The sequence below is a fragment of the Candoia aspera genome, chromosome 4 (assembly GCF_035149785.1).
Source record: "Candoia aspera isolate rCanAsp1 chromosome 4, rCanAsp1.hap2, whole genome shotgun sequence".
NCBI classification, from domain to species: Eukaryota; Metazoa; Chordata; class Lepidosauria; order Squamata; family Boidae; genus Candoia; species Candoia aspera.
Window position 1 is genome coordinate 25303710 of NC_086156.1, and position 20629 is coordinate 25324338.

At 37.7% G+C, this 20629-nt stretch overlaps 1 protein-coding gene across 1 annotated transcript in view; it reads left to right on the top strand.

The window, feature by feature from the left end:
* The first annotated feature begins 4497 nt into the window (after positions 1–4497).
* COL1A2 (collagen type I alpha 2 chain) overlaps positions 4498–20629 on the top strand; it is a 49574-nt gene continuing 33442 nt past the window's right edge. The window contains exons 1-13 of the mRNA XM_063303647.1: positions 4498–4511; positions 5234–5269; positions 9047–9130; positions 9618–9674; positions 13250–13294; positions 14086–14139; positions 14576–14629; positions 15084–15137; positions 16220–16273; positions 17323–17376; positions 18760–18804; positions 19099–19152; positions 19247–19291. Coding sequence (XP_063159717.1) covers positions 9639–9674; positions 13250–13294; positions 14086–14139; positions 14576–14629; positions 15084–15137; positions 16220–16273; positions 17323–17376; positions 18760–18804; positions 19099–19152; positions 19247–19291 — 495 coding nt within the window. The 5' untranslated portion in view covers positions 4498–4511; positions 5234–5269; positions 9047–9130; positions 9618–9638. The remainder of the gene's footprint in view (positions 4512–5233; positions 5270–9046; positions 9131–9617; positions 9675–13249; positions 13295–14085; positions 14140–14575; positions 14630–15083; positions 15138–16219; positions 16274–17322; positions 17377–18759; positions 18805–19098; positions 19153–19246; positions 19292–20629) is intronic.

The window sequence follows — 20629 nt, forward strand, 5'->3', positions numbered from 1 at the left end:
TGCTCAGCTTTGTGGATACACGGATTTTGTTGCTGCTCGCAGTAACTTCATGCCTAGCAACCAGTCAATGTAAGTGCCTTTGGATCTTATTTGCAACCGGGTGGGGAGCGGGGAAACTGAATGAAGAAAGAAAGGCGGCTGGCCTTGGGGTTGGAGTCCTGAGAAGACTCGAACGAATAATTCTGGGCATATTCCACCGTTTAGAAAAACCAACATTTGCCCTGGTAAAGCCCCATTCAGATAGACTGCTGTGGTGTAAACAGTTGGGATATCTTAGTTATCCCTTTGCAGCGGTTAGAATTGACAAAAGGCCTTCTTGCTTCGGTCGGACGCAACGAAGAATTTAGATTGATTTAGGACGTATTGAATTTTCCCCCCTGCTTTTCTTGGCTCAGATCTAGCGATCCTGGCAAACAGCCAAGCAGCCTCCCAGCCCCGTTCTTGCTCCTACATACCGTTTCGGAAAGAGAGAGAGAGTTGGAATTTAAAACCGAACCCAAACTCGAAGTAAGAATCAGAAGAAACGACTTGCACTTAGATTGACATTGAGAGACAAAGAACTCCTAAAGTATCTTTAGAGAAATGTTAACGCTATCTTCGTTATTTCCTGTAAGGAATTTAGAAAATAAGAGGTGACCAAATGTTTAACAACAGTTCGCCTTCTGGGGCGTTGTACATAATCTTTGCCTGAAGTTGCTTCGGATGCTCTCAAAGCGCCCTCTAGGGGAAAAGAGGCGGCAGGGCAGGGTAGGGTAGGGTGCATGCAGACAGGCTTGTAAAGATAACATAAGCAAGAAGAGAAAGACCTTGTCAGTGGTCCTTTCAGGATAGGTGGGTTTTTTTTTTAAGTTCTTGAAAAGGAAGAAAATTTTTTGTATAAAGAGCCATCAAGTAAAAGTGTGTTTCCTGATATTTTTGTCAAGAACTGAATTTATATGCTGGATGGATCTGCCAGGTCATTATAGTTATTAATCCCAGAGACTGCTTTTAGCATAAGATGTTAAATGTTCAGCAGAATTATTTATAATATTATAAATAATATTCTCACAAATAATCTTAAGAAACAGTGCCTTGTTTCTAGTAAGTTATGGACTGACCATAAAATCTGATACCAGCGACGATTCCCAGATTAATCTTGGCAAACCTGTATCTACTTCTTTATCTTGGTACAGTGAAGTTAGAATTATTTTGCCAAGGCTCCCAACTAAATTACATAACTTTGCATGGATTTAACTTTGGGCTCACCACATCCAAACAAAATTGTAACAAGACATCTTTTATGGGCCTCATTTCTAGTACTGTAGACAAACATCAGAGCTACAGCTATACATTCTGCATAATTCAAAACCTTGTCAGAGCAGTCAGTTTAGATATGTTTTAAAACCTGCACACAAATGTGATGTTCCTGTTACTCACATAGCACATCCGTTCCCCAGTTTTTGTAAAAACACTTTCCATTTTGTATAATGCAATTCCTAGCTGGCTGTACATAGCTGACCTTAGTTGGTTTCAGACACTAAGCAAGGTCAGCCATAGATACTACTTGGGTGAGAAACTGTCTTGAGAATTCCTGGGCTATAGGCTACACCGGGAAGTTGAAAAAATCCTGGAGAAGGAATGGCAGACCAGTTCCCTGCTATTGCCAAGAAATTGACATGAATTCAGACCCAGGAGTGAAGCTCAGCTTTAGCCTGCCTCTTCTTTGATGAACTTGTAGGAGCAGACTGCCATGTTTTGCAGCAGACAATTAGATTTGGTGAAATCAATTGGCAGTAAGAGATTCAGCAGGCTTCAAAATGTTGAACAATTATTCAAGACGGAATTTAGCGGTAGTTTTTTGTTTTTAAAATGGCAACATTATCGGTTTGTTTCAACTGTATTAGGGATGTCTATAGGGGATGTCCTCTAGTGGCAAGGAGAAAAAGTGACTTTTTCCAACCAATTAGTATTTCTTTCTACCATTAAGTTCTCCTTCCCTTCAAGTTTCACCTCCAAGCATCACATATTCAAAAACAACACATAGCTTTATTCAGTCATCTGACATGAGCCATAATTTTAACTTATCCTTTCACCAGGGTAATTACATATATGCTTAAGATAATAAGAATTTGCTAAATTAGTTATCTCTGCTAGGAAGTAATGATCTGATTCAAATTAGTTATCAACATAGCACAATAGTAATGTGCCAGCATTACTATTAAATTTTAGAATAATAACAATTATACATTTGAGGAGGGAAGAGAATAATAGGTTTGTCTTTCAAGAAGTTGTTTGAAGTACAGATTAAGGCTGCCATCCTAACTACACTTAGAATGCAGTTTTACTAGCACTTTCCTGGAATTACATACTACTGAACCTGATGGGGCTTACTTCTGTGTATGACCTACCAAGAAAGGCCCACTGAGTGCAATTCAACTTATTTCTGACTCAATGTGAATAAGGTTGCCCTACCTAAGCATTTTTTGAAGTTCGCTACCCAGAATTATTTTCTTTGATTGACTAAGCAGAATTACTATGAGTAACCTAGCATGATGGGCTCATGGTACATTAATACATGTGTTGATATAAGTTTGGTACCTATCTGTATATAGCATTGCAAAATCCCAGGGGATCTCTGTCAGAGAAATTTATCTTATTTTCTGCAGTAATCCAGGTTTTAGCTACATCACCCAGTGGTCAGAGAAAAATGTGTGGGAAAAGGAATTGTTAGAAGAACAGTATAGGAAAAGTAGTTTCGTGTGCTTCAACAGGGAGCAGTTTTTGTGCAAGCTGGTAGATTTAGCTATTTAATTATAAAAAGAAAGCCCAAACAAAGAAACAAAACCAGAATGTAGAATTTTCAAACACATTAGGTGATAATGAAGTTTCAACAGTATTACTGTTGGCATCTATTTAGAAGTTTTGTACATACTCAGATGGACTTTATTTTTGGAAACAGCAGGCGTCTCCTTCATGCCACATGACAATCTACATGAGGAAATGTAATTTGGACAAAAGTCAAAACCGGTTGGCTTTCGGAATCCTGGCCTTCATATGCCTGGAAAATGTGGGGTGAAATCTTCTCCCAATTTTAAAAAGAGTATTTAAGAAGAAAATAATTTGTGAATGACTCTGCCAAGATATTAATTCCAAAAAGTTACTATTCAGCAATCATGTTCAACTTGTTCTCATATCTGAAAGGATGTGAAAGAATACTGTGAGCAGAGAAGGACTTTTTCTTGGTTTAACAAAATCAGTTCAGCGTTATATACAGGGAAATAAAGAGAAATGTCTTCAATCTGATTTATTCCAAATGCAATATTACCTGTTTTGGGATTTCTGTATCAACAAGGTGGTTCTAGCACCCAGAAGAAAAAAGGTTACATAATCAAGTTCTGAATGTCCAAAAAATATGGGTGCAGATGTTTAGAAGGTTTACCATAACTTTGGGTGCATCTTCTCATTGTACCTCAAGCCCTGTGGAGGATTTTCTTGAGGGATAGAGTTTTTATGTGTCCAGGTTTTATAATCTTATAATCTAAGAAAATTCAGGACACACCTGATGCTCTACCTATGGAATTTCAAACATAGCTTTTGATGTTATAATACATTTTATTCAACATATCAATTGAATCAAAGTCTTGTTGTTAGAAACCTTCCCCCCCACCGCCCAGCCCAATCCTCTGCCAGCAATGTACTGCAAGAATCAATGTTAAATCAGGTTTTTCTGAAAGAAAAACAAATTACACTTGATTATATCTCCTACAATCAGGCATGTAACAGTATAAAATGCGGTACTTAAATGAAAGCTGGCTGGATGACCTTGGGCCAGTCACTCTCTCTCAGCCCAACTCACCTGACAGGGTTGTTGTTGTGGGGAAAATAGGAGGAGGAAGGAGTATTAGGTATGTTCGCCGCCTTGAGTTATAAAAAATAAATAAATAAAGGCAGGATAAAAAAAATAAAAAAAATTAACATTAATTACCTGTTTCTTCTTGTTATTTTTTTCCAGATGTAAATGAGGTCAGTATAATCATTTTAAAAATACAATAGAGCATTTAACAGAAATAATAGTCTTTTTTTTTTTGGCATGGCCGTTTACTAACTACTGTTCTCAAAACCTGCATGGGTAAGCTGATTATTAAGTTTCATGGGCATTGCCCTAAATGTACCCACCCCTAGTTTCCTAATGGGCTGTCCTTGTTAAAAAAAAAAAAGGTACCTTCATAGGGGAAAGCAAGATTAAGAGAAGAGTCACATTGCATGCAAAGCAGTTTTGAATTTTCCTTGCTAGGTTTTGGTCTAGGATTGTGAAGCATGAATGAATTCAGGTATACTTTTTAATAATATCTAATTTTCGTGAAGTAACAGATACTAACTCAATTTTTATCCCTTTCCAAAATTTGAAATTGTTTAAGCTTGTTTGTCTTATAATAACTTGCTTAATTCTAGCATCTAGAATGGGACATTGCTAATTTAATACTTTCTTTAATTTTGTTTTTATTCCTTTCTAGGCAACGGAAGGACAGAGGGTAAGCAATCTCAAGAGCTTCATATATAAGAATTATGGATTAGTAATGATTTTGTAATGATTTGTTAAAGGGCAACTGGTGCAAATAAGGAGAATTTGGAAGTAAATATCATTAATTTCAAAAGCATAATTTAAAGGATACTACTGAGATTCATATTTAGTCTTGGTGAGGCTTTCTCTCAAACAAATGTGAATAATTATACTCTTCATTGAAAATATGTTTCAGCATGAAGAGTGGGATTTCTGATGTATTAGGATTCAGGTATAAGTGGACCATGGCTGGCATTATAAGCATATAGCTTAGAAGCATTTTTCTTCTACTGGTATTGTTAATTATATCAAATACCAATTTAATTTGATGATTTAAAAATATTTCTAAGGAATATACTCAACTGCTTTGGAGACTAAATGTATAGTAAATGAATACCAAGTGTTTGATAATTGACACCACTTAATAAAAAGTAGATTTTTACTCTTACATACATCCCCACTCACTTTTTTAAAAAGTTAGAAGTAATCTACTAGTGTGTTTAATCTGATTCCTGGAATAAGTCTTCTCTTGATGGATTGATAATTACCTTTTGGCAATACCCACAGAGAACAGTTTTGAATCTATCACATGTTTAGTAACAGATAGTTTTTATTAATACCATAATCATTCTGTAAATGATTATTTGAAGATTAATTTCCAATTAAGTCTCTTTATTTGTGTTTCTTTTTCAGGGTCCAAGAGGAGATAAAGGGCCACGAGGAGAAAGGGTAAAGGATTGTTTTCATTTGGCTGGATATCATCTGAATCATTTTGATTAAAACAGGAAAAAGCATAATCATCTGCATTGTGGAAAGCAAGAAACCCCCAGGTTTCAGTATTAATGCTGCATCTTATTCACAGTTATCCAAAACTGAGTCTTAATCCTCTAAGTGTGTGTACATGTGTATGTGTGTGTGCGCCCTTGTGCAGTTTAAATATCTTGGCAATCTGAAATCACAGAATTGGATCAATGCTACGTAAATGAGGTTTTACTCTCCTTGACTGAGGATTTTTAGTGGGACTAAAATAATGATTTTGGTTTACCTGAAACATCTGTCTTGGCCAAGATACATGTCCTTTATGTACAACTAGTCCCTTCCAGTTAACTCTTTATTCAGAATTGTTACTCAGATGTATTTGTATGACTGCATGTTTTCTTATATAAGTCATTTAAATGAAATTGTTCTGTGTAAAATGGAATACATTTATTTGGGAAAGTGGGTATCATTTAGGAAAGCATAAAGAGGTCTGAGGGAATTTGGACAGTAGATGTCTTAATTTTACAGTTTGAAAATTCAGTGACACAACTTCATTATTCCCAAATCCTACTTAAATATCCAGGATTATTCACAGAGTTTTTACCAAAACTACACTTGCAAATTATATTTACTTATGGGGAAGGCTCCTGCTTGTTATAGTTTAATTAATAGAGGTTCATGGGGCCTAAATGAAGAAAAATAAAAAGGAATTAGATACATTTCAACACAAAAAGTGCTAAAACTATCTCTACAGAAATCACATGTTGCAGTGATGAAGCCTCACCCCTCTTTAGCCCATACTTGTAAAGTCCCTTAGTTCAAAAATATATGATATACAATGGATGGAGCAGATCCCAAGTTAATCACTGGCATCCCCATTATGGCAGAAAAAAAGCCATATATAAAACTTTTGACAGCAGACTATACTAATATTGTTGACTGTGATTAGCAACTGATTCAGTTTAAGGTAGTTGCCTTTTTTCCTATGATTCTGTAGTTTTAATCTAGCTACAGTGCCATTACTATAGATTTTGCTTCCCAGAGCTAGATTGTAGTTCACACCTCGAAGGTTAGCTGACAATTAGTCGAGATTGCCCTCCCACTAATTGCTAGCACAGGCCTGTTTTTATAGCCTTTTTGACATAGTTAAAGATTACTAGTGTTTGCAGAGAACAGTGGCTCAAAACCTTGCAGATAGAGATCTTGCCTACAGAGGTCTCTCTGAAGATTGGCCAACTGAAGAACACATATTCATAACTTAATGTATTTGCTGCACATGAGATGGGACTCTGTTCCTCTCTGTGATACACTTCTTACGCCAGACCCCCAAACCTGATGCTCTTCTGATTTTATTGACTCCCATTACCTCCAGCTAGCATAATAGGAGTTGTGATTAGATGTACAGTGTACAATGTCACACTGTAAAAAGAAGAATTAAGGAAGTAGTTCTTTGTCAGACATTGAGTCACACATATTTTAACCTACAACTCTCTCTCTCTCTCTCTCTCTCTGTGCGTGTGTGTCTGTGTATCATGCATGGCTTTCCACTCTACTATGATATTGCCATATATCCAATATCATATATGTGTATTGTTTGCTCCATGCAATGCTAAATATGGCTGTGACATATTACATAAAAAGGTAATATGTCCCAGTGGGGTTTTTTAGACCAAACGCCTCAAATCTAGTACCTTTCAGTTATATTAGGACTGCAGCTCCCACCATTGCTAGTCAGCACAGAATTCTTGCTATAAGTCTAGACCAGTGTTTCTCAAACTTGGCAATTTTAAGATATGTGGACTTCAACTCCCAGAATTCTCTAGCCAGCCATGCTGGCTGGGGAGTTCTGGGAGTTGAAGTCTACATATCTTAAAATTGCTAAGGTTGAGAAACACTGGTCTAGACTCACTTAAGGTTTGCTTTTCCACAATAATTTTAATCAGCCAACACTGATAGGCACTGGTGTTTGGCATTTAGCGTGTGTAAGCCAATAATATTTGTATTCACAAAATGCTATACAATCTACCAAACCTGCAATCACCTAGAATAGTGTTCCTCAACCTTGGCCACTTGCCAGGGTCGAGAAATACTGGCTTAGAAGGAGCTTGACAATAACTCCCTTCCCCCAACTGTAAGAGCTAGTGTTACCAAGCCTCCTTGTAAGCTGGGATGGCACTTGGCTAAATGGGTCACATCAGAACAGATTTAGTGATGACGCTGTGCTAAAGAAGTATCTTCACCTAACAGCTTGTCAGGAATAATTTTCTCTGACAAGTTTCCTTATTTAAACGTTCACTGTAAAAGTAGACATATTTCTCAAGTCTTCCAGCCACCATGCTTCTGTCTGTGCTGGAATGTATCTCACTATTTGAACTAACAGTCTGATGCATTGGTGGGAGGTCTTCCACAGCAGCCCCACCCCATGCTTGCAGTGCAGATACCATAAAACTGCAGCTTAAATTACTAAGGATCTGAAAACACCATACTATCATTAAGTTGGAAGTCATTTTCAGTTTATCAGACAATACAATGATATAGGTTAAGTTCTACCTGTCCTAGGTCATGGCAATCTAATGAACCAGAATTAGCTTTAAAAATAAAAAGTCTACATCCAGCCTCTCCTCTTGGAATAAAAGTTGGGCATCATTCATAGATATATCCTGTTAAGTTCTATGATATGATACTTTTAGGCAACATATCAAAAGTACACATTTATCAGTAAATAATTCTGTAATTATTAGTTACCCAGATTTTCACTGTTAAGGTATAGTCTCCATTTATTGTGGCAAACAGCCACAGCTTAAAATTATGAAAGTGAATTCAATATTTGATTCAACGTTTTAACAGGTTTTAGTTGAACTAACAAGTCTGAGCAATATTAATCAGCTAACAGAATACACATTTCTACTTTGATTTGCTATGAGGTATATCAGTGGAAAACAATTTATACAGGCAGATCAATCCCTATCCTGCTCTTATAGATAAATGTCTGTGATTTTGTGGGAGCAAGCCAATTTGCTCAAATATCTAAGGAGCAAAATTACTCTTCCCTGTCAGTGACACTTAGGAGTTAATGCACATGAATTGCATTGCATTGTCCTAGGCCAGAAGAATATATAGAACTGGATTATATACTTACACTATGATGATTAAAGGCTACTGGAATATTTACCACAGTATGCTCAGGTAGCATCTTCAGAATTATTCTTGTTTGTAAAGTAGCAGCCTCCAAATGCGCTCAGATTACACATCTCAAATCCCTAGACAGTTTGCCTTTTGTCATGTTGCCTGGGAAGTGTGGGAAGTGTAGAGCAAATGTAACTGAAGAAGGTTGATATCAAAACTTTCCCAAGATAATGGGAAGATTTTTTTTTCTTATGCCCTGCCATAAGTCATCTTGGAGTTTGAGACTCCCATCTCTATATATATTTTTAAAGTCATATTAAATACTTTCATAAAATTCTCCATATATTCCAGCCTCTAGGGTTTCAGTCCAACAGTTACACTCATTTACTTGGGAGGCAGTACCCTTGAGGTCCGTGAGGCTTACTGAGAAATAGTCGTGTCTGGGACTGCATCATTAATCTTCCAGTTTTCTTGAAATAATGTAACATGAAGTTTGGATGATTCTAACTTACAATAATTGTGAAGCTAATAGACATTTTGTGCTGAGCAATATAGGGGTCTCTTCTAGTTACTTCAGTTTTGTTTTGTTTTGTTACTGATTGTTATATTTTCCTTCCCTAGGGTCCAGCAGGTCCACCAGGCAGAGATGGTGAAGATGGTCCACAAGGTCCTCCAGGGCCACCTGGTCCTCCTGGTCTTGGTCAAGTAAGGAGTCCAACTTTTTATTTGACTGATGATGCATTTAGTATCTAAGGATAAATAATATTTATATAACACCAAAGAAACCACAAAAGACATAGCACTTTAAAAGCAGGATGTATACCTTGAAATGCATCTTTTCAAGTGTATCTCAGATGAACTAACATATGTCATTCATATAACTTAGAAACATTTAAAGAGCAACTATTTGATATGCGGTTTTCCATTTTCTTTCTTCAGTGTCTGTTCACTTTATCCATTTAAGAGCCATTTGATGAGTTGAGGTTTCAAAATCCCTGAAAGTAATATCGAATATTTATTATAATACTGACACTAATTAGAAACCTAATATCATTTAATATGATGAAGTTATCATTTTAGAAAAATAAGTATGAAGGACACAAGGTCCTGTACAGATACGCAAGTTCAGTGCTCAGTGTTCCTAAAGAAGCCCTTCTTAGTCATACTGATTTCTGTTCTTGGTTACTTACAGAACTTTGCTGCTCAATATGACATGTCCAAAGCAGCTGATTTTGGCCACGGACCTATGGTAAGTAAATGTTTCATTTCATACATCTCCAAATTGCATCAGTGGGCACTTCCAGTGAGGCAAGATGAAACTTGCAATAAGGCTTCCCAGGACTGCACTTCAGCTATGTGATGTATGCCTAGCCACCCAATATAAATTACATTACAGACCTATGAAGCCCATTCTGACCTTTCAAACACCATTAGCACCCAAACTTAAGGCTGTGTGGAATACCAGTCAAAACTGTCCTCTGCAAAGGATAATAATATTACAGAGCAAAAATGTGTATAACCATGATATTCAACAGCTGAATTTACAGAAATGTAGGCTAGTTTGAATGCTATCTAGAAATAATTGAGAAACCATGCATATAATGCTTCTGCTCCCTGTAATTCAATAAACCCGACATGGATAGATGCTCTTTGCATGCCTTCATTAAGAGAATGGGCTTCTCTCTTCCATTCCCACCTTCAGAAGTGCTCCAGATATTGAACTGGGTTTGATACCTGTTTCTAAAACTGCATTTCTCTTCTTACATGTTACAAAACACATGAAGTTGTAATAAAACAGCACTCCTTCATAACGTCAGAAAAGCAATACTTGCTTAAGTAGGCAAAAGATCCCCAAAGCATTACAAGGCAGGAACAGCTTCAGAATTCAGCAGAACTGGGTATCAGTAGTTTGTTTCCAGTTTGCACAGAATATCCACTTAGAATCAGATGCAGCCTAAGAGAATTCTCAGTGTACAGATCTTGCTTCTTCCAGATTAAGGGAGGGAACTATACCCAAAGGACCCCCAAACCACAAAGCTAGCATTGCTTCAAAATATGCATCTCAGAATAGGTTGGCCTCTTGGCTTAGAGTCATGTCTTAGACTTACTGGCATCTATAACTATTTGACCAGGCAGATATCAATAGTGACTGGCCTGTGATGAGATATTATAGTACTATGCCTTTGCTGCCTCTCCATGGGGTTACAGGTGCTTGCAGTAAGCTTTTGAGCACTTATCTCATAGTTACCAGTCATCTCCAACCTCCCTCACACTTGGAGATAAGTCTATTTACAGATATCTTCTGTTTCTTTCCATGTGCATGTGTTTAGAGAAATGTCCTGTTGGAGGTGGCCTCCTCAAATTAGCCAGCAAAATTGTCTCACCAGAACACATGACATGGCATACACTCAGGGGAGATGTCACTTGCTGCATAATGTCAGTCATGTCATATGGTTTGTAGTGATAGCTATATTGAGGAAAATGTGGAATTGCAAACACAGACACAGTTCTTAGATGAACAGTTCCCCAACCAGGACAACATATGTATTGGGACACTCAGAATCCCCAATTGCAAATTCTGGGACCAACAGTCTCAACACATTTAGAAGACAACAGGTAAGGAAAGCTGCATTAGTCTATGAACCTCACCCCTCCCGCTTTGTCCAAATATTTTGGATGAGGTTATTAGAGAGAAGTCTGTTGCATATTGCATTAAAATGTTCTTCTAACCCTAGTTCCATTTAATGGACAGGACTGAGCTGCGTATTCCATTGTCTGGTCTATCTTATAGTAAAATGTATCAATGGATGTGGCCTATGACCTCAGATCTCACTGAAGGCAGTGATAGTACAATGGTGAATTAACTGTTTAAAAGTTTTTATTACCTGTTGCAGTATATTGTCACAAGTAATGCATACTGTAATATCAGCTCCATCTATAGAACAAGAAGCAGAACAGGATGGATGGCCATCTGGGAAAAAGGGGGGGGAATATTAATGTCAATTTACTTAGGTTTCCCTTTTACAGACATGCAAACTTTAACATAAATGAACTAAGGAAATTTCACAAAAAGGAAAAAATACCCATGCTCTCCCCCTTTCAGTTTCCCGTGGCCCACAAAAAAAAAAATCTCTAGGGAATTGGAAACAGTGGAAATTGTCATGGCAAGGACAATGTGGACAACATCCTTCTGTGTATTTCCTTATGTTATCTCATCTTAGAGTCCAAGTCTTACTCTGAACAGCTTTCCTCTTTCCTGGCATCCCATTCCACATCATTTAGGAGAACCCACCCCAATGTCACAGAGGCTTTTGGGGAAGATCCAGGGGCAAGGGGGAAGGAGAAAGAAAGGAAGCTGGTTTGAGACCATTATTCTATTAATTTATGTTAGGATCCAAGCCAGTTTGTGGTTGTTGGGAGATGTAACCAGGGTTGCTGGGGCCAGGGAAACTATATGCAGGAAGCCTTCTTCATACATATGATAAATGAAGGTGGTACTCTCCTGAAGCAAAAGGGCAGGACTAGGGATGTGCAGTGGGCTGTACCCATAAAGCAGAACAGGTCTTTATTCATGCAGTAGAAACTTATTTTCCAATTCTCCCCCTTTGGAAGAGATTTGAAAAGTGCATGGGATGTTGTAGGAAGGAAGGAGTTTTGATCTGCCAGCAGTATCTGTTCTGTTGATTGAAGAGCCCCTCATATTATGGTGGATCCTTTGTCCTCTCAATGTTGTCCACCCCCAGTGCTGAAAATCATGAGGTGCTTGAGGCAGTAAGGCTTCCTATTTGCAGCATAATTAGGATATCATTCTGTCTTCTTGCTCATACAGCTAAAAGCTGTAGAGGGTGCAGATCAGCCAGAAAAAAAGCAGGGAGGGGAGTTTTATTTCATTTTTGTAAAACAAATTAAAAAAAGACTTTGGGCTAGTTAAAAAAAAATGATGGTATTTCAGCCAGACATTTGGCCAGCTGCTAAAATCTTCTGGGTAAAGAAGAAATGTCCTGAATAAAAAGCAAGAATACTTTTCTCCTCAGCCCTACTGAATTATGTGTGTGAGACTACAGGGCACCTCCTGGAATTGCTGTTGCATTTCAGTTTTCTGTCTGGTTTTCCCCACATTTGACAAGCACTTACCATGCTTGACAAGAACTATCAGATAACATAACATTATTGCTGTTGATTTGCACCCCCAGTATAGTGAGATCCACTGGGATCCATGCTTATCTAATCCAGCTCAAAGTCCACAATTTCAATCATTACAAAATCAAAAACTATGCCCCCCCCCCAAATATTCTGTCTTCAAAAGCAGTAAGGGTGGCAGCAGCAGCAGCAGCAGCAACAACAATAGAGGAGCATGCAAAAATACCGAAATAGAAAAAAGGATCTATTTTCTTTTAGACAAATCCGAAGCCAAGCTAAAATGCAAATGTAAATTCTCCAACAAGAAATAGCATAGTGCTTAAATCCAAATTAGATAGACCAATGTAAGGATTAGACATATTTTCATCAATACTGTATTAACAGTCTATTGTAGGGAAAGAATTAGCCAACGTTCTATTTTTGCTTTCTTTTTTTTTAATTGGCTCAATGATTCTAAGCAGTTAATGTAATTTGCAATATTGTCCTAATCTGAAGTCTTCAGTTATGTTGGATTTCAGATCCCATAATCTCCAGACATCACCTTTGTTGTTGTTTTTAATAGCAATAATACTATCTCATTATGGTTCAATTTTAGAGAAATTATTATTGTATATTTCATGAGCAATTATCTAGTTTTTTTTTTACTTTGATATGAATTTGACCTTTTAAAATACCTTTTTCCAGGGTTTAATGGGACCTAGAGGCCCTCCTGGAGCCAACGGACCCTCTGTAAGTATATTTTGATCACTCCCATTTATAGGAAACGAGTTTCATGAGATATAGCTGTCAAAAGCATGAGTTACCGGTATGAATGGCTCTCTTACCTGGAGTATAACCATAGTGTTCTATATTGACAAACTGAGGAGAGTCATTGTGAGTTCCATAATATAATCCTCAATTGATGATCTATGGTGACATGACTTTGAATTTTTCTAAATGTTCTGCCAACTAGTGTATATGCTTAGCAGCATATGTGAATCACAAATTGTGGTTAAAAACAAATCATGCCTTAATGCAATGTGTGAACTAGTCAATCACAATATTGGGGGGCACATTTCATACACACACACACACACACACCTGGTACACTTCCATGTTCCCTTTGATTATGTCTTTCTTTAAAGAGAATGATCCTCTAGTTGATACTATCATGTGTTTGAAGGACTACCCAGGCCAATTCTGATTTAAAGTTAAATTCTAAGAAGAGGAAACACAGCACCTGGATAACAAACTGAGCAGACACACAAGTTTCCTAGTTGCAGTCTTCCTCACTATGATGAGATGTTTGACACTTCAGTTAAATTATAGTAATAATTTGGAACGTTGCTTCTGTCCAAACAGATTAGTAGCATTCTCCTCTATTAACTCTGTTCTCTTCCAAACTCATCACTGTGTCACTGAGCCATGTGTTTACTGGTTGAGTCTGTTCAAACTATTCTCCAGGCACTTTTATTATTAGAAGAGTGTGTACTTCGCTTTTTCTCACAAAAATGGAATGATGTGTCTTCTTTCCATTCTAGGGTGCTCCTGGCTTTCAAGGACCTCCAGGTGAACCTGGTGAGCCTGGTCAAACAGTAAGTAAAGCAATCTTCTACTATAAGAACAATTCTAATTGTTAAATAACGGTTTCAGTGCATGGCTTCATTCACCAGATGCACATCTTGACGGTCTGCATAACCCCACTGCACATTGTTTTGCAAGTGACCCGGAGTTTATGAACTTAATTTTCTTCCAATCTAAATTATATAAGATCTCCTGTGAGAAATGAGATCTTGCTAGAAAGGAAGTTAGAACAACTGTCTTGCATTGATTTTTAAATGAAGAAAAGTATTGAAAATTGGACTGTGTAATGAAACATGCTTTCATGAAACCTAGAAACCATCTTAAGGAGAAAGGATTCAGAATTATTATTTTGGTTTAGTTAAGTCATTATTCAAATGCAATATAAAGGGTGTGACGCCTCTTAACTCCCATTATCTTGTTTCAAAATGACTTAATTTTTATCACTAGGGTGCCCATGGTGCTCGTGGTCCAATGGGTCCTCCTGGAAAATCTGGTGAAGATGTAAGTATTCTTTTACACAAGCCATTCTTTTTACTAGCTGAATTTTCTAACGTGCTTGATTACTGTAATATGAGGAAATATGCAGAATAATCTCACAACAGAAAAAAATATTACCAAGTTTAATGGAGATTTTGCATTTGTATTTAGGAAATAGCTTTGAAGATGTAATATCTATGCCTCTTGAGACCCAGAAACAAAAAATAACAAAAATTAGTTGGAACAATTCATGGAAGTCATGGGGATCAATGGCACTGAAGGCCATCTGCTGAGAGACTAGTGGGCTTCCTTGTGCAGTTGGTTGACTATTGTGGGAACAGACTGCTGGACTAGATGGGCCAGGGGTCCAATCCAGCAGGGCACTGCTTATGTCCTTATGCTTATGTTCATAAATGTACAGGTTTAATTAATTTGCACATTAAAAAGTCAATTGTTCTCTCCTTTAATGTTTTCCTAGGGTCATCCTGGGAAATCTGGAAGACCTGGAGAGAGAGGTGTTTCTGGAGGTCAGGTGAGTATTGTATTTGGGAGTGAAATTATTTATTCTTGACTTTTTACTGATTATTTTGGTATAACCAAATTCATCATTGCATATAATGATATAAGAAATTCTAAAACAGCCTTCCCTTACCTGATGCCCTCAAGTTATGCTCAACTCCAACCTCCAGAATTCCCATTCAGAATGGCTAATGACCATAGGCATGTCTCAATATTTCAAGTCTGTAATCATAATCAGCAGCTAAAGCCTCTTATGAAAAAGAGAGGCAACAGCTCAGTGGGGGAGCACATGCTTTGTCTCTAATAGGTCTTGGTTCCTTTCTTGTCATTTCCACATCAAAGTTTCAGTCACCAGGTAAAAAGGTAAAATTCCACCTTCTTCAGAGAGTATTGGGTGAAATGGATAAATAGTTCAACTTGGATCTGGGCAGTTTTGTACACATGATATTCATGTCTGAATGGGCCAGTGACTGCCTCAGTAAAACAGATAAACAGTTCGTTATGTTGGTAGGAGGTGAAACGTGATCCCTCACTGTACATCTGCCGCCTCCTCTGCATGGCCAGAGTTACAGTTCTTATTGCAGTGATGCTGATCAAGGTGCACACATTGGATGTAGCACTAGTGCCTGTGTACCAGTCAACATAACTGGAGACCTCACATGCCTGAAAAATAAGAAACCCCTTTCCAAATTACATGTATAGGTATTCAAAATCTAAAAGCTCATAAGCCTGGTTACTTGTTCTGCTCACTGTCCATGCCTAAATGCAATGTCTCAGAAGTGAGCATAGCAACAGCATTTGACCTTCTCTCGTGCAATTTATAGAAACTGAAAGTAGAGAGTAGAGAGAGTGGATTAGCATTCTGACCAACAGTCTTATATTTGCACTGTCAAATAAAAGCACAAGTCATTTTTCAACCTCATTTGTGAATATACTCAGTTTGTAAACTTGTCCCGGGATACAAAGGATGCTGCATATTCAGATAGATCAATTTCCTAACTGGTCCCTTCATCAAATATATCTGCTTTACTGGTTGGGTAAAATAAGTAGCCTTTTCTTTAAAAATTAAACCTACTCTCTTGTGTTTTTTTTAAGGGTACTCGTGGTTTTCCTGGAACTCCTGGTCTTCCTGGATTCAAAGGAATAAGGGTGAGCATTTTATAGAGATGGGAGCACATTGAAATGGTGATGTTTTAGAAGATAGTATGTCTGTGCTACTTGGGTATTTTGTACAGCTGTTCCTCTGAGACCAGAGGTGCACAGCCTGTGGCCAAATTGCCACAAGGAACTCCCAAAATTTTAGAGCACACTTGCAGAAGATGCCATCATCATGAACTGCCATCAGGGTACCAGAATTGGAAAATCATGAAATGATATTAACTATAAGTATAAAGTGCAGCCATTGTTATTGATATGAGAATCAGCATTTATCCTATTCCCTGCACCTGTCAGAAGCCATAGCATTCACATGCACCAGAACTGTCCATAGACATTAGTTACCTAGTCTACCACTCTTAGCTACTGTAGCAGGAGAATGTTTCTCACCAGTGTACTGATCAGCTAGCTGGTGAGAGCTAAAGCACTGGTTTCCTAATAATGACTGCAAGAGGTCAGTGAGACATCAGTAATCCATCCTGATCAGTTATCTTGGGGAGGGAAGAGGGCAGGAAATGATTGCTCCAACAGTTCTGTAGGACACACTTTTAACATGCAGGGCCATCTACAATCCATAGACCCCAAGTTTCCCACCACTGCTGAAGTCCCTTGTAATTCACTTCCAAAGTTGTATATGTAAATGATTTGGGGAACAACCATTTCCTCCTTCGACAACAGACATTTCTATAAATAATTTAGCGTTGGGTTTCTGTTACCAGTCCCTGCTTCTCTATCCTTTACCTTGCATCAGATGATTATGCCTGTTGGCCAGGAACCTGTACTCATGCTTTCTATATAATTTCATGCATGATGAACATCCAGGATGGAAGGAGGAAGGGAGGGAAGAAAGGAAGAAAGAGTAGGAGGGAAGCAGGGACTATGAAATCATAAAGTTGAAGAGAGCTGTCAAAGTTTGCATCTAAAGAACTTCTGAAGCTTCCCTCATTATCCTGTATTATACTGAATGCCTATCATTTAAAAAGTATTGTTCCAGGTTTTTTATTTATATTGTATAAAAATAAATGTTTCTCCATCCATCACAGGGACACAATGGTTTGGATGGTCGGAAAGGAGAACCTGGTGTTGCTGGTAGCAAGGTAAAGTAACTGCTGCAAGTAATATATGAGGCTCTTCTAGGGAGAACATGTACTGGAGACCTGTAAGGTCAAGATAAATGCACACAGAAGGAAAAAGAAACTTGCAGGTAGAAATTCTAGCACAAACACTATCTCAAAAAATACAAGCCATCGAAAACTCTACACTTCCAGATATGAATCCCAGAAAGCATATATATAAATAAAGTGAGAGAGACCAGCAAATATACACATTGTGTTGTAATCATATATTTACTTTCTTGAGAATAAAACCAACTGAATTCCCTGACTAGACGAGTGCAGAATTGGAATTAGTTACTAAGAAACTAAAAAGCAAAAACAAGGCTCTTCTTTAGAAGTTTTTATAAACTGGTTACCACTTGATCTTGAGATTAAAAGGCAAAAATCTTTCAAGGAGAGAGTAGAGAATAAAATATTTCATATCTCCTTTATGACAAGTAATCATAATTAATTTGTTCAGTTCTTTTCTCCAGTTTGTTCAGGAAACAGAGTGGGAGTGGGAAATGTCATGAAATGGCCCCTAGAAATATAACTTGGAATGTATTGATCCCAGGGTTAACTATTGGCCTGGGGTATCAGACTTAATTATACAACATATTATGCTTGTCTAGACATTACTTTTAGAGTATATTCTGGTTTCTCCCCAAATTATATCATAGTGATCCTTTGTAAATCAACTCAGTCTTCTGATTTTTTTTTCAAGTCAAAGCTAATATTGTTTTGACTGGAGGCTAAAAATGCAGCAGATCAAAATCATGCTCTGATCCAGAAATTAGAGATATATCTGGATTATATTGCACTATTCTTGGGAATATGTAGTGGTGGCTATGTGTAGATCCATCTGTGTGCTATACATTTTGTTTCTCTGCTGAAATGAACAGGACAATCCTAGTTGTAGGAAAGTTCTAGCAAGCCCTCATGCATGTAAAATAGGCGTTATCAATTCAATATCCATCAGATAGAAAGATTGGATAATATCACTATATATTAACTAAACTGCTTAAAGAGCTAACCTATTCAATACAGCTGTGGCAATAGCTTTCAACTAGTAAAAAATTCAAATCAAATATCCCATTTATATGAATATGATTGAATTGGAACTTAGTACTCCCATTGCCTGGAGACTGTAGAGTGACTACTTTCTCTGGACAGCAGCCAATATTTATTGTGTCACTTTTATAGTGTTAAAAAAAATTATAGTTAACTAGCTTAGTAAGAAACTTTGTTTGATAGTATTATTATTATTATTATTATTATTACTTTGCATTAAATTTTAGAAGTATAGGTCTAAATTTACTAGCACTTTTAAAATATATCTACAGTAATCTAACACAAATCTTCAAAAGATGTATTTGCTCTTCACAGGGTGAATCTGGTGCCCCTGGTGAAAATGGTACTCCAGGACAATCTGTGAGTATTTTCTTTTTTGTAACTTGCATAGTATTAAATTAATCAAATATTGTAAAGTGTCATTTATTAATCTCAATCAGATACTATTAGAACAGTAGCTGTTTTCATATAATGCTCCAGTTGTACATATAAATCCTGTTTGTTATAAAATGTATTCATGTAAACCCTATTTATATCTATTATTTCTATGTGATTCACTTTGCTCAATATTGCCCCCAATTATGGTGCCCAAGAAAATAAAGAAACTTCATGCACTATGGTTTATTAAATAATTTGCGTGTATTTTGCTTTCAGGGTGCTCGTGGTCTCCCTGGTGAAAGAGGAAGAGTTGGTGGTCCTGGCCCAGTTGTAAGTTTTCTTCCAGTACAACATGGTCTTTATTTTTGTTTGTGATTATTTTATTTTATACCAGGAATTTAAAATTGACATTTATTTTCTTTAGGGTGCTCGTGGCAGTGATGGAAGTGCTGGCCCTGTTGGTCCCGCTGTGAGTCCACTTATCTTCTATCCAACATGTTCTTGCTTTGAATCATGCAATCAGGGAACTGCCATTTGGGTGTATCTCTCATCTGCTGCACCTCTTTTTCTGCCCTTCATTTAGTGCATAGCAGGGAGTTTTCAAAAACAATTTTCAGTTGTTTCCAAATATGTCTCAAGGAGTATTCATTTATCTGTAATATTTATTGCCTTTCTACAAATGTCACAAAGATGACATTTGTGACCAGAAACATAAAACAATGGAAGTCATATTTAAAAAGTGATAAAATGGTATTTTGAACCAATGACTAATACACTTCAAGGGACATGGATTTTCTTGGATTGGCCAAGAAAAAATGGAATTCCAACCTTATCTTTATAATTACAAGGAGTGTCTTAATTTTTAAACAGGTAAATTAGGTTATATGAGGGACGTGGTGGCGCTGCGGGTTAAACAGGTAAATTAGGTTATATGAGGGACGTGGTGGCACTGCGGGTTAAACAGGTAAATTAGGTTATATGAGGGACGCGGTGGCGCTGCGGGTTAAACAGGTAAATTAGGTTATATGAGGGACGCGGTGGCGCTGCAGGTTAAACAGGTAAATTAGGTTATATGAGGGACGCGGTGGCACTGCGGGTTAAACCGCTGAGCTGCCAATCGGAAGGTCGGCGTTTCGAAACCGCACGGCGGGTGAGCTCCCGTTGCTAGTCCCAGCTCCTGCTCACCTAGCAGTTCGAAAACATGCAAATGTGAGTAGATCAATAGGTACCGCTTCGGCGGGAAGGTAACGGCGTTCCGAGTCGTCATGCTGGCCACATGACCCAGAAGTGTCTATGACAACGCTGGCTCTAAGGCTTAGAAACAGACATGAGGAGCCCCCTAGAGTCGGACACGACTGGACTTTACGTCAAGGGAAACCTTTACCTTTACCTTAAATTAGGTTATAAGCAAAGTCCTTGCACAGAACTAGTTTTGCATGACATTCCCAATATGGATTTTAGTTTAGTATCTCTACTCTTTCACCTGTCCATCTCAGTTGCTGTATAGACACCAGAGATAAACCTCAGCTAAAAGCAGATTCTGTGGGGAGTTCACAACAGCTACATACTGGAGTGAAACTTGAGGGAGAATGTAGTTTCCTGATATTCCATGACCAGTAATCTCAAAGCACTAGTCTTTTAAGCCACAAACTCTTCAAAAACCCTCAAAGGGGCTGACAATTTCAGCTTTTCCTGACTGGTAATGCCACCAACATCACTGCTGCACCTGCTTCAGAACAATTGCCCATCAATACTATGGGCTGGTTTCAGAGCACATTTCTTCTCTTACAACTTCCCCCACTCACAT